General features: G+C 42.1%; 1 protein-coding gene across 1 annotated transcript; it reads right to left on the bottom strand.

The window, feature by feature from the left end:
* Positions 1-1934: 1934 nt before the first annotated feature.
* LOC117034450 (N-formyl peptide receptor 2-like) lies at positions 1935-14339 on the bottom strand. The gene is made up of 3 exons (XM_033127350.1): positions 14303-14339; positions 10082-10160; positions 1935-4304 (listed from the first exon to the last, which is right to left on the bottom strand). Exon 3 carries the CDS (start codon positions 4291-4293, stop codon positions 3244-3246), a length of 1050 nt encoding a protein of 349 aa, XP_032983241.1. The 5' UTR covers positions 4294-4304; positions 10082-10160; positions 14303-14339; the 3' UTR covers positions 1935-3243.
* Positions 14340-14762: the final 423 nt, after the last annotated feature.

Raw genomic sequence — 14762 nt, 5'->3', positions numbered from 1 at the left:
CTCTCGCAAATTCTTGCCACAATCTTACGAAATTCTTACATATGCAATCTAACTTTCTTTTTTTCTTTTCTGTTTATAATAGAAAATGTGTTGCCTCTCCAGTGTCAGTCCAATCTTTAAACCTATGCTTTTATCAGGAACTTCACTCTTTCTTGTACCTTTAATTTTTACCTTTCTATTGACTTTTCTTTTCTATCAACACAAGAACACTTATTTGTTTATATCTTACAAGAAATGCTTCCTTAACCCCCACTGTGCATGCTTCCATCTCTCTCCTCAGTCAGTCCATTCCATCCTTTCAGTTATGAATGCCAGAAAAATGGGCACCAGCCTTGATCTTTCCCTCCTACATCAAATTATATAGCAAGCATTCTCAGCTTTCCTTCATAAATTTATCCTGAATTCATAATTAGTTCCTATCAGTACCACCATTTTAGATTAATCTACCTTCATGTCTTTCCTAAATTTCTGGACTTTGGAATAACTGACCATCCTTCATCTACTCTTATTTTCCAATTCATTCCCTGTAGAGTGCTAGAGTAAATGTTTCCAAACTTAAATCTAATTGTGCCATCTTGCTTAAAATATCCAATGATTGTCCTTTGTTTGGGATGAAGAACTGTTTACTTCTCCAGGCTTCTTGCTCCAAAACTCCTTTGCTTTCTCCACCCCAGCTACGTAGCTGTAGAATTCTCTTATACTGTGGATTTCCACATGCTGTTTTCTGCACCTGAAAAACTATCCCTCCATATTCATTGCTTCAAGGCATATTTTCCTTTAGGAAAGCTTTCCCTGAATTTCCAGACTACGTCAGGTCCTAAAGATGAGGACTTCTTTTTATAGCACTGTTTTTCCTTTAAAACATTTATCACAGTTTTAAATTGGATATCTATTACTCTTATTATTCCATTAGTGTACACCATGTCTTTATTTTATTTTATATTTTTCTCATTAATCTATCTCCAGAGCTTAACACAATGACATCACATATTAAGTAAGCTAATTTACTTAACTAAATTAAATACAATTAATAATGAATAAGTGGCTAGACAGAAGCATGCAAAGTGGGGGTTAAGGAAGTGTTTGGTTTTTTTATTGTGTTTTAAGATTTTATTGGGTAATATTGGGGAACAGTGTATTTTTCCAGGGCTCATCAGCTCCAAGTCAAGTCGTTGTCCTTTAATCTAGTTGTGGAGGGCGCAGCTCAGCTTCAACTACAGTTGCCGTTTTCAATCTTAGTTGCAGGGGGCACAGCCCACCATCCCATGAGGGAATTGAACCAGCAATCTGTTGTTAAGAGCTCGTGCTCTAACCAACTGAGCCATCTGACTGCCCCACTGGCAGCTCAGTGGCAGCTCATTGTCTTCAATCTAGTTGTGGAAGGCGCAGTTCACTGGTCCATCTGGGAATCAAACCAGCAACCGTGTTGTTAAGAGTTGGTGCTCTAACCAACTGAGCCATCCGGCTGCCCCAGGAAGTGTTTGTTTTAAGATATAAAAGAGGTTTTATAGAGCTTAATGTCTAGTCCCCTCCCACCTCCCATTCCCAGAGGTCTGTGGTTGGGGATGAAAATTCCAAAGCTTTAATTACCTGGTCTACTGAGGCTACCTAGGGGCCCACGCTAACTCACCTCATTAGCATAAACTCTGATGTGATCAAAAACGTCTCCTTATGAATCAAAAAAGACACTTCTATCACTCAGGAAATTGCAAGGGTTTAGAAGCTCTGTACCACTACCAGGGGCTAAGGTCAGCTATATATATATGTCATATATACATATATGTCATATATATCATATATATGTAATTCTAATATTTATTTGAGTTCTTTCTTTTGCAAATGAGTCAGGAAAGTATGTTATACAATAAGGGACAATGTGTGAGTGATTATTTGCAGGAAAAAAAAAAGCCGAGTACTATAGCAGATCGATTTATTTCAAAATAAACATACATCAACATTTAGCAGGAGTCCTTTGTTCAAAACAGAAACTCAAAATCTGAGGTGTTCCTAAAGATATAAACCACAGGGGAATTTGTAAAGGTTTTGGGAATGGGAGTGAGAATTCAATGGACATTGCCCAATTCATAATCAATTCAGAGTTAATTTTAGCTAGACATTAAAGCTTCTCATTTGACACCTGGGTGATACTATTATTTATTGATTCTTTAATTCACTAACTACTTATTGAGTGTCTATCATATACTAGGCATTATTTTACAAATAGGGTATCATGATCCATTAGTGAACAATGCAGACCAAAAATCTTTCCCTCAGATAGCTTACATTTTCATTATGTGAAGGAAACCATACTAAGTACTGTATACAGTTATACTGTTTCACATCAATTAGTTTGACAGTTTGGATAAAATGGCTAAATTCCTTGAAAGTAACAATTTACCAAAATTGACATAAGAAGAAAATCAGACTAGTCCAATAACTATTAAGTTGAACCTGTTATTAAAAGCCTTGCCATAAAGAAAACTCAAGACCCAACTAGCTTCACTGGTGAACTTCTCTAAATATTTATAAAAGACATAACACCAGAGAATGGAATCAGAGGAATCACTTCCCAGGTATTTTTAGGAGTTTGATGTAATGCCTTATACAGACGTTAGAGGAAAGTAAAAGAACGACTCATTTTTACATAAACAAAAGTGCAGAAATTCTAAACCAATCTAGTGATATTAATTACATCAGGACCAAGTGTGGTTTATTCTAGGAATGCAAGACTAGTTTAACATTAAAAAATTAATATAGTTTATGATGATGTAAATAAAATGATAAAAATAATATGATCACCTTAATATATGCAGAAAATGTGTTTGATACCACCCAATAGCATTCTTGATTAAGAAAAGAAGAAAACTCTTAATAAACTAGAAATAGGAAACTTCTGTGGTCAGATGAAAAATAGCTGAAAACAATCTACAACAAACATCTTAATGGTGAAACACCAAAGTTTCCCCCTTCATATATTCTCTCGTCTAAGATTTACAAATTCCTCATCATCCTGTCTCTTCTCTTCCCTTGTTCTCTTTTCCTACCTCCACTCTCCCCAGTGTATAGGCTGAGGTCCTCAAACCAAAATTGACACTAATAGTACCCTATGCCCATTTCTTCTCCCCTCTCCCCAATTAGGGGGTACCAAAGTATTTTTCATGATGAGTATGACCTAAGGAAAAATGAAGCTGGAACTGGGAGCAGGGTAGGAGCAGGCACAGCTCAAAAATGTCCCCCAACCCCTCACATTTCCTGTAACTCAGCACCTGTGAAAGATGAAGCAGGTTTGGTTGTTGTGTCACTGGTCTGGGCTGAATCCTCGGTCAGGGCCCGCTCCAGACTCGCAGGCAGGGAGTGGATCAGTCTCTTTCGGAAGTCGCGGCCCATGAGGACATACAGAATTGGGTTGAGGCAGCTGTTGAAGAACGCCAGGGAGTCCATCAGGATCCTCAGGAGAATAATGATCTTGTACTTACCTTCAAACACTATCTCTTTGAACCAGACTCTGCCCAGAAGAAGAATTATATGAAAGGGGAACCAACAAAGGAAGAAGGAAACCATGACAGCAGTGAGAACCCGTAAGGGACGGTTGGAATTCATCATGCCTTTTTTGTGGATCTTGGCAGCTATGAGTCCATAGCAGATAGCGATGATGGACATCGGCATAATGAAGCCAATGGTGAACTGGGTGATTCCTAAAGTTGCAAGTGTGGTGGAGAGCATCTTCCAACTCATTTCACTGTCATCCCAGAATTCAGTGTCTAAAGTACAGTGTGTATTTTTATTTAGCTTTACTGTAGTCATGTAGATGCAATCTGGCAAGGAAAGGGCTAGTGCAAGAATCCAGGGTACGATGATCACTTTTCTAGCCAGACTAACAGTACGGTGGTTCTGGGCCCAGACTGGATGCAGGACACAAATACAGCGGTCCAGAGCAATGAAAGTAATGAGGAAGACACTTCCAAACAGGTTCATGTCCACCACTGCGGGAAAAACCTTGCATAGGAACCAGCCAAAAGGCCATTGTCCTCTTATGGCAATTAAGACCATGAACAATGGTAAAGAAGCAATGAAAGAGAAGTCAGCTACGGCCAGGTTCAGGTAACACAAGGTGGTAACAGTGCGTGCCATCCGGAATCCAGCCACCCAGATCACAAGCCCATTGCCCAGGATGCCAAGCACAAAGGTGATCCCATGCACCACAAATAAGTAGATGTCTAAAGCAGTGTATCCAGAAGACTCATGGAGCATCTCTCCAGGTTCATTCAGAAGGTTGGAGAAGTTGGTTTCCATCTTGCCCACACCTGAAACATTTCAACAATGGCCATTTCTCAGCTGTGAAGCCACCTTACAGCATCTCAATTCGGGCCCACATCCCTTCCACTATGGCTCCCACTCCTAAAAGGATACCCACTCTACGGAGCCTGCGGCCAGTCATACTGGAAATTTGGCGCTCTCTTGAATGTCCCCTTGGGAAAGGATAGATCTCCATGTTCCCATGATTATGAACATGCATTGCACCTATCAGGCTGATTAGTTAAGCAAGAGGGTTACAAGGCTCCTGTCCACCAGCTGAGTACTAAGCTGAGGTGTTGTAGACCACAGAAAGTTGATGGGCGGCATCTTCAGCCATGAACAGTGAGGGAAGCACTAGACTCAGAATCAGTAGGGTCACATCTTCTTCTACCCATGCCTCGGTGCATAAGTGCTGGCAGGCTCTGCAACCTCTATCTGCACAGATACTCCCAGACTCCCAGCTCCTGGCCCGTCCCTCTGTGAGAACCCTTGACCTATTGTTTCATTCATCTTCAAGTTAAAGTTTTAGAGTGTGGTTTGAGTGTATAGTTGAAGAGGGTCTTGAACAGTTACTGGTAATGTGTAGTAATGTGTTACATCCTGTGGATTCTGTGCGGGAGACAGTCGGTGAAGGGGACCCTATCTCTGCATTCAATCCTCTGTTATTCATTGTCTGTGTTTGATATGGAGCTCTTCTCTGCTTGGGATGCAAAGGTTTTCACCCATTGTCTAACTTTAGTGTCTATGGCATAAGGAATATGAAAGTACCATGTTTTCCGAAAATAAGACCTAGCCGGACAATCAGCTCTAATGTGTCTTTTGGAGTAAAAATTAACATAAGAACCAGTCTTATTTTAGTATAATATAAGATCGGGTCTTATGTAATATAATATATTATACCAGGTCTTATATTAATTTTTGCTCCAAAAGACACATTAGAGCTGATTGTCTGGGTAGGTCTTATTTTCGGGGAAACAGGATAGTACGTTTAGTTTTATTTGTCGGGGTTCTTATTAGAGATGGTTTTACATTAAGTGGGAATCTAATTATATTCATGGGGATCCACTTTGACCTACAGAAAACTCTACAATGTTCATTATTTCTACTTTTCATAAGAATAAATTGATATTCAGAGAAATTCTGAGACTTGCCAAAGGTCACTTACATAATACAAGGTAGAAGATGGCCATCAATTCAGCTGGATCTGAAATCCAATTCATTTCTTCACACTCAACTATGACAGATATTGCTGGTTGTCCACCCAACCAACATTCTTCTCTGCTAACTACACTCCAATTTTGTTTAGTTACTCACCCTTCACGGAAGGTATTTCTCTCCATCTTTGCAGGCAAATCCTGATAGACTCAGTAGTAGCTGGTATCTCCTTTGCTTTGCATGGGGTTCTTTTAGCAGTGGGCACAGGACTAAATCCTGGACACTAACACTTGGGGAAGATATTCTGGGCAGCTTCTGGGACAGGCTTCTGGGATAGATTTCCTTGCTCTTAAGGTTGACAATGCACAGAAATGTAGTATCTGCCTCTAGACCAGATTGCATCGGTAAGTATTGTCTCCAGATTCAACCCAATGTCTGTGTGACCCACTTGGTCATGAGATTTCACCAACAAATTTCCTTATACTGTGGTGTGAACTTTATCAGAAAGGTCCAGAATGGCTGTCAAAATGCACATTCATGAACCCCATTCAAAAATCTCTGCATAATAGCCAGTGTTATTTTCTAGGCCATGAACATTTGCATATCATCTTGGCCTGGTCTATTCTGCCTCCTGAGGAGAAATGCAATTTTCAGCATCTATTCACATTTAATACGTGTAATAATATCGCAAAACATTCAGTATCATCCCTCTCTTACCAAAGGGAAACCCTGGCCTAGGGATTTCAGCAGTGTGTTCACCACCACGCCCAGCCAGTCTGGGGAGGCAGCAAGCTCTGAAAACCAGATTGAAATAATTCCAGAGCTACTGCATTTGCCAGTGTCAAGTGCTGCCTTTCATTGGTTCTCCCAAGGTTACCTGGAGATGAGCAGACCCTGGTATGACAATTTGCCTCATTCCCTCCCTTCTTGTCTTTCTCCATTTCTCTTTTCTTCCTCTTCACTTTCACCGAGTCTTCTATGGGATATTGCTTAATGTAGTTCAGGGTTTCCTAACCTTGTCACCACTGACATTTGAGACTGGACAATTCTTTGTTGTGGGGGGCTGTCTGGAACATTCTAAGATGTTTAGCGGCATCTCTGGCCTCCTTGTGCTAGATCTCAGTAGGAACCCCCTCCACTTGTGACAACCAAAAGTGACAAATGCCCCCTGAGGGGGAAATCACTTCCCCATCAAGAGTCACTGTTACAATGTAGTGTGCCGGGCATAGCACTTAGGTCAATCTGTATTCTAATCTCACGTGTGACACCTGTGCAATATGAGAGCTGACTCAGTGACAGCTCTTCATATTCCTCGTCTAGCAAATGGGGTGATTTTGTGGTGAGCTTTGGTTTGTAGTGAGGATCAGGTGAGAATACATATGGAAATCTTTTAGGCAGAACCGAGTGTTTTTAACAGATGGGAACTCTGGTGCTCATCAGGCTCGTGCAGTGTCCTGGGACTCAGTCCTGAACCATACATTGTAGAATTTCAAGTTCAGATCAAGAACAATGCTTATAACAATCATAGTTACTACTTATGCACATTTCTTATGGTCAGGAGTTCCTCTATTTTTTTTTTTTTCTTTTAAGGAGGGTGCAGCTCACAGTGGTCCATGCGGGATCGACCAGGCAACCTTAGTGCTATTAGCACCACGCTCTAACCTACTGAGCTAACAAGCCACCCCAGGATCTCCTCTTTTAACCCTCACCTCAACTCCTATTATATGGCTCTTGAGGATTGCAAGTGTGAATCTGTGTAAAGCACTGAGCATATTCTGTGACATTGTAAATATGGAATCATGTTATGTATAATTAGTATAACCATTGTACAGATGGGAAGTGAAGACTTAAACTGGTTCCATTAATTATTTAAAGCCCCCAGTTAGAAAGAAATAGAGCCTGTATTTGTGCTCAGGCTGATGGCTTCCACCAGAAATGTACTCAATTTCTCCCACCACATGCTTTCTCAACAAGCTTTCTCCACCCACTCAGCATGTTACAAGGCATTCAGAAGATATGATGAGCTCAATAATCTCTAAATTGTTGGTTTTAAATGTTGACACAACAAGGAAGGATGATTGTGCAATGATAGGTGGGGAAAGGTCAGTGAGGCAAATTTGTGAAATTATGGGCTCAGCCTAGGGGGTGGTGGAGAGAACCTGTGTGCCCCAGATGGTACTTGGATGGATTATGATGGCTTGTATTTGGCGAGCCCCTTAAAGTTGCCAGTCATAGTACATTTTATCATCACCAAAGTCAACATCTTGGCTTTTGGATAAGTATCATCATTGTATATTACAAGAGGAAATGTGGTGTTGGGAGGAGAAGTAACTTGTCCAATGTCACAATTGTTAAGGGGTACAGCTGGATTTATGACCACATGGATTTATTTCGCATGGACACTCAGCACTTTCTTGTTAGCTTACTCTTATTTCTTCAGCATATTAGTATTTCTATGTTTGAAATAATTATTTTAGCTCTGCTTTCTCTTCAAGTAACTAACTTTCCAATCCCTACTCTCAGCTGATGCCCTTACCTCATATTTGAATGCAAAAATGGTAACAATTAGTTGTGAACATTTTAGCCTTTTCTCACCAAAACCCTCCAATTAACTGCACCTGTAACAGTGAGTCGAGAGGTCTGGTTCATTCCAGTTCACACAGGGAGTCAAGAGTTCTTGTTTATTCCCTCCCCACATTTGCTCTGGATCCCTCGCCCTCTTACTTTCCCATGAATTTCCCTCATACACTATATCTTTTCTTTTTTCTCAACACATACCCAAGAGTTTCTTTCTACTAGATTATTCTATAACACAAACATGATCATATCCCTTCCCTCAATAAAATAATCCAGCCTCTGCCCATATCCCTTTCCAGCTTCTGCCCTATTTCTCAAGAAGATGGTTTCGGTGAGGAGGGTTCACAGCCAGACTTTAGGAGGCCGTGTCTCCTTCTCTTCCCCTCTCCTTTCCTCCTAAACACACTCCAATTGTCTTCGGTCCTGTGCATTCCAAGGACTGTGCTCTCAGTAAGGATGCTTATGGCCTCATGTCACTGACTCCAGTGAGGCCTTCTCAGTTCTTATCCTGATACCTCTGTGACATGGGACCCATTACACCCCTTCTAATTCTTAAAACTCATTTTTCTTAGGCCTTGAGATGATAAAATGTACACACACCTTCTTGATTATCTTTATAGCTCAATTAGCCACTTTTTCTCAGCCTAATTACAGCTTTTGCTCCTCTAAATTTTGGGGTGTCCAAGGGCTTGTACCTACCTCCCTCCATCCTCTAGTTTTTCCATAAGTGATATCATCCAGTCTCATATATTATAATATCGCAGTGATAACTTGGGATCTACAAATCAGCCTTGTCTCTCCCCGGAGCTCTGGCCTGATATAACCAACTGAATCTTGCCATCTCCCCATGGGGATCCCATAGACGCCCCAAACCTAGCATTGACTGAATCAACCTCTTAATTTTTCCATCCTCCCATATCTGGCACTCTTCCAATAATCTGTGTCTATTTGGAGCTTAAACATGAAGTTGTAAAGCTCTAAATCTAACATTGATCCTTGAAATCCCCTTCCCTGTCCACCCAATCCAAAGCAAGCCAAGCCAATCGACTGTATCTACAAAGCGACTGAATCCGCACCTGGAGTCATCGTATGACCACTACCCTTGTCCAAGGCTCTCGTCGGGCTGCTTATTGGCACTAACCTTGCAAGTAGGTTGTTCTTGCTACTGATGCTGTTACCCTCCCTCAATCCAAACGATCTTTTAAAAACACAAATCATATTATGACATTATTCTGCTCTACATCCTCTAATGGCTTCGAGACTCCTAACCCAAGCTTACCCAGCACTCCTGTGTATCCCTCACCCTCACACCTCCACTGTCCTCTCACCCACTGTGATGGACCCACACTGCATTCCTCTGATTCCTGAACATGACAAGTTCATTGCCATGTCAGGCCTTCTGCATCCTCTATTCCTTCTGCATACTATTCTCTTTCTTTCCAATCTTCCTGTATCTGGCTCTTTTCTCAATATTCATATCTGAGCTTAAATATTATATCGTCAGAGAAGTCCTACCTGATCCTCAGTGTTAAGCAGCTACCCCAGGTACAGGCTATCTCATCACAGACTGTTCTTGTTTACTTTTCCTTTCATTTATTTTTTATTCCAAATACCCTCCACATTAGAATGTATGCTCCATGATACTACCAAGTTCTTCTAATTGGAGTATCTCTAGAGTAACATTGTCTAATAGAACCATAAATGAGAGCCTCAGAAGTGACTTACAATTTTTAAAAGTAAAATAAATTAATTTTAATAATATATTAATTATTAATAATATATTTTATCTTATTCAACATACCAAAAAGAATATTATCTGAGCACATAACCATTCTAAGAATTATCAATGAGATATTTTTCATTCTTTTTTCACACTAAGTCTTTGAATATACTAAATGTATTTTATACTACAGTACATCTCAGGCCCGATTAGCAAGAGTTCAATAATCATAAGTGGCAGGGTATTCTATACTGGACAGTCCAGCTGAAGAGGTATCTGCCACACAGTAGATTTTTAAATAATCATTTTTCAATTGTCAGGCTTCCAACTTACCACCAGCTGAGATCCTTTTCCTGTGGCCAGTTCCTGGCTTCCAGTGGAGTGACTCTGGCTGGAAGGGCTTCAGCAGATGCTTTATGAAGGACAAGGGGCGGGACAGTGGATCTTGAGTCAGTCACGTGACAGAAACTCAGAGTTTCTGTCAATATCCAGAAAGCACCCTGGATAGGTTGTCAGTATACTGTGCTTAGAAACACTGTCTGAATATTCCCCTCACCTCCCACCTGTGAGGGAGACAGGAGTTCAGTCCTCTCAATATCAGGGATTAAGGCATCTGTGTGTCCAGGCTCTTTCTCCTTCAGTGATTCAGGAAAATGGAAGAAACAATTATTGAGGTGGGAAGAAATAGAGGCAAGCAATAAAAACAGAGGTGACGGTTAAATAAAAACTTGTTTTTCTACTCACACAACACTTCTGACACCTAATGTGTGGGTTTGTTCTACACCAAGAAATTCTCCAATTCTCTGTGGACCTGAACTGAGCATTCTACAGTTCAAATCAATTCTGGCACTATCTATCCGGAGCCAACAGCATATGCCACAAGTTAAAGGGCTCAGTGCCACAGGGCTGCTCCCACTTGAATTGCCCCTTGAGAGTTTCGGTTTCCCACTGATACTTCTGACTGACTAGCTATAAATCAGGGGTTTGCCTGACCCTTTCCTCAGATTTGATAATTTGCTAGATTGGCTCACAGAACTCAGGAGTGCAATTTACATCTGTTTAACAGTTTATTATAAAGGATACAACTCAAGAACAGCTAAATCAAAGAGATGCATAGGGTAAGGTACGGGGGGATGTGCGCACACAGCGTCCATGCCCTCTATGGGGGCATCACCCTCCCGACACCTTGATGTGTTCACCATCCTAGAAGCTCATCAAATCTCATTGTGCAAGAACTTAATCTCCAGGCTCTCTCCCACCTCCCCTCCCCAGACGTTGGTGTGAGAAGCTGTAAGTTCCAAAGTTTTAATCACTTGGTCCCACTGAGGCTCTCTAGGAGCCCACCCTAGCTCACCTCATTAGCAAAAACCCTGGTGTGATCAAAAGGGGCTTCTTATGAATTAAAAAAAAGACACGTCTGTCACTTAGGATATTGTAAGGGTTTTAGGAGTCATTTGCCAAGAACACTGGACAAAGACCAAATATATTTCTTTTTATACCACAGTGGTGCTAAAAGAAACAGTAACCAGAAACACAGAGAGGAAAGGGACGTATATGAAGGAGGACCCAACACCATCACCAAGATTAATCCCCTAACCTTCTGCTCCTGAAGGAGATAATTTGTGGGTCTGAGGAAATGGGCCCGTTCTGAGGTTTTGAGCATCATCAGAATGTTTTACAGAGTTGTTCTCAAACTCAATGGATACAACCCTGGAGAAAAGTGCACAGTGAGAGAGTTTAAGAGGAAGAGATAAAGACGATTTTGTTTTGTTTTGTTTTCCCCAAATCACTGTATAATTGGATGTATTCAGGTACTGTGTTTCTCCGAAAATAAGACCTAGCTGGATCATTAGATCTAATGTGTCTTTTGGAGCAAAAATTAATATAAGACCCGGTCTTATTTTAATATATTTTAATATGTTTTAATATGATATTTTATATATATTATATTTTAATATAAGACCGGGTATAATATAATATAATACTGGGTCTTATATAATATAATAAATATAATATGATACCAGGTCTTATATTAATTTTTGCTCCAAAAGATGCATTAGAGCTGATGGACTGGCTAGGTCTTATTTTTGGAGAAACACGGTATGAGTTATAGAAAACATGTGAATCACTTCAACCATGAAGAAATTTATTATTTAAAAAACATTGGAAGTAGGTACATTCTGAGTCTGAATACGAATTGAGTTTAATTTATTTCTTCTAGTCCAGCATCCTATTGGTTTTCTTCCTGGGGCTCCTTGAACATGACCACAAGATGGCTGCCACTGTTCCAGACATCGCATCCACATAACCTCCCAAACCAGAAGGAAGAGGATGGGCAGAAAATTTAACAAAGGAGGAAAATCTCTTCTAGAGTCTCTATAGGACTTCTCCTTATCTTTTATTGGTAGAACTGAGCGACATACCCATCTCTTGACTAATCCCTGGCAATTTTTCAAAAATTTGGTTGACCCAATTAGCTTAGGATGAAGACACATTGCCACCTGAATAAAATGGTGTTCACTTTTCAAAGGACAAGGGGTGGTAGGTATTGTACAGGTATTGCCTCCAAAGAGGTGCTACCTTGCTGGCTCCTGGGGATACAAAGATTATTTATCAGTCATGAGCTCTACCCTGCAGAAGCTGACCAGGTGGATCTCTGGAGAAGTTAGAGAGTGAAGTGCTTAGCCACAGTAGAGTGGGGATATATGTAGAGATAGAGAGATGCCTTGGTCATTATGGGATCCCCCAAAAGGAACAGCTAATGTAGACTGACAGGGTCTGGGGTCACTTCTTGGAGGAGGTAATATCTAGACTGACTCTTAGAGACTCAGGCAAAAAGAGAGAGAAAATTGAATTCCAAGCAGAGGTGAGTGAAAGTGCATAGGAAAGGGCCAAGAAACCGGTTACATTTGGTTATTGGAGCACAGATGGTGAGGCAGAGAACAATAAGTGATGAGTCCATAGGAAGTGGCAGTGGACATCTCTTAGAAGGTTGTGAATGCTACAAGAAGGAATTGGAACTTCCTTTAGGAAAATGAAAAGCCTTTTAAGCAGGAAAGGGACTTGTCAAGTGTATGAGTATGCTTCAGGAAAAAAAAGTCCTAGAGTCCTGCAAAGGGATGGATTTGAGAATGTTCCCAATTGGAGGCAGAGATCTTAGAGTGGAGGATGTTGCAAGAGATCAAGGTGAAGCTGTTGAAGAACTACTCAAGTCAAGAATAGTGTAATGGAGAGGATGTGTGTTTTGGGGAGAGATTGCCAAGACTTAGCAGACTGACCTTGGAGACTGGATGGCTATGGGGATTAAGGAAGAAGGAGGACTCTTTATGAATCCCACTCTTCTTTATTGGGGTTCCAGTTACTATTGCTACATAATAATCCACCCCGAAACATAGTTATGTAAAACAACTATGTAGGGGAAAACCCAGTTCTTCCCTACTGTGCGCTTCTTCCGACATGTGTTTACTTTTACATAAGAGCACTACTTCTGGTTACCAAATTTGTGGAGTTTTTTTCCCATGATAACAAGGAAGTCTCCCATGCCTGCTGGGTGTCCTACAAATTAACTCAATACTGACACCATCTACATGGAGATATTGTCAGATCCCACAGATTACTGGCTCAGTCACACAAGACTCTACACACACATACACACACACACACACACACACACACAGATGCTAGTCACAAGTCCAGGTTGTCACTTGTGCTTCTGACTAACTGGCTACAAATCAGAGGTTCCAACAATCCCCTCCACAAGTTTGATTAATTTGCTAGAATGGCTGTTGTGCGGGGTGTCCGGCGGGGTCTCTGGTCCCACTCCCCACACAAGAACGCAGGATATGGCTAGGCCAAAAAGGAACACCCATGGAGCCATAAGTAAGGGAGTCATACCACTATATTCTCACTGGCGGCTGGGTTGGAGACACAGGAACCAGGAGCAACACAATTCTCAACCCTCACTGTGCCGCTTGCAGACTCAGCAGCCACCACCTTCTTGCTAGCTCCCCCTTCTTTTTCTGCTAGCCTAGCTACGGCAGTTATATTATTGCCCAATGGCTCACTGGTTACAGCTGACGGCCAACTAGCCACAGCTGATGGCTATTTGATCACAGTCGATGGCCATTTACTACCTGAGCCAGCACCTTTCTATGTGAGGCCGAGAGCCTGGAAACTGCTTTTTGGGGCTCTGTCCCCACACTCCACCCCTACAGGGTCTCGCCTCACAATCTACGTGACAAGCGTCTTCCGCGAGGGGCCCTGTGCGAGGAGCCTGGAGGTGAATGCTATTTCCTGGACACAGCCAAGCTCTCTTGTCACAGCCAGGGTTTCTCAGGGCACCACCAGTACTTCTGGGCACAGCCAGACTTCCTGGACTTCTTAGGGTACCACTAGTCTACCTGGGCACACGAGGGCCTCTCAGGGCACTGCCACTCTCTCTGGACACAGCCAGACCTCCTGGACTCAGCCAGGGCTCTCAGGGCACTGCCACTCTCTCTGGGCCTTTCAGGGTACCGTGCTGGAACAACAGCGGCTCACAGTCAAGGTGCTTACATATTCTCGATGGCGGCCGGTTAAGACACAAAAGCAAACATCCGCCAGTTCCACTACATGGTGGTATGTTCCCAAACAAATAGTCAAGCTGTCCATTAAATTAGGGATGGAAGGCAATTCCCCATAGTCCATAGTCATTCGCCAGGGCTGTCCTGGGGGTGAGGGATGACCTTGACCTCACCCTCAGCTCCCACGGAGGACTCAGCAAGCCATTCCTCCTGGGACTACAAGTCCTGCATCCGGGCTGCCTCAGCAAGCACTTCCCAGCTCACAGGACCGCAGCGACCTTCGCTTTCTCTGGCCTTTGCTGGTTGGGGAACTGTCCACGTCTTCCCACCCCTTCACGGGGTCCAGCTCTCCAGCAGCTGCTCCTCCTGGTCTTCCTGAGGCTGAGTGTTCATAGGCACAAACTGCTCCACCGTCCTTCAGAGAGCTTTGGCCGATACCGTACACTGCTCGC

This window comes from Rhinolophus ferrumequinum, chromosome 15 (assembly GCF_004115265.2).
Source record: "Rhinolophus ferrumequinum isolate MPI-CBG mRhiFer1 chromosome 15, mRhiFer1_v1.p, whole genome shotgun sequence".
Lineage (NCBI taxonomy): Eukaryota > Metazoa > Chordata > Mammalia > Chiroptera > Rhinolophidae > Rhinolophus > Rhinolophus ferrumequinum.
The sequence above is the reverse complement of the archived record's forward strand: the minus strand, read 5'-3'. Positions and strand labels throughout refer to the sequence as shown.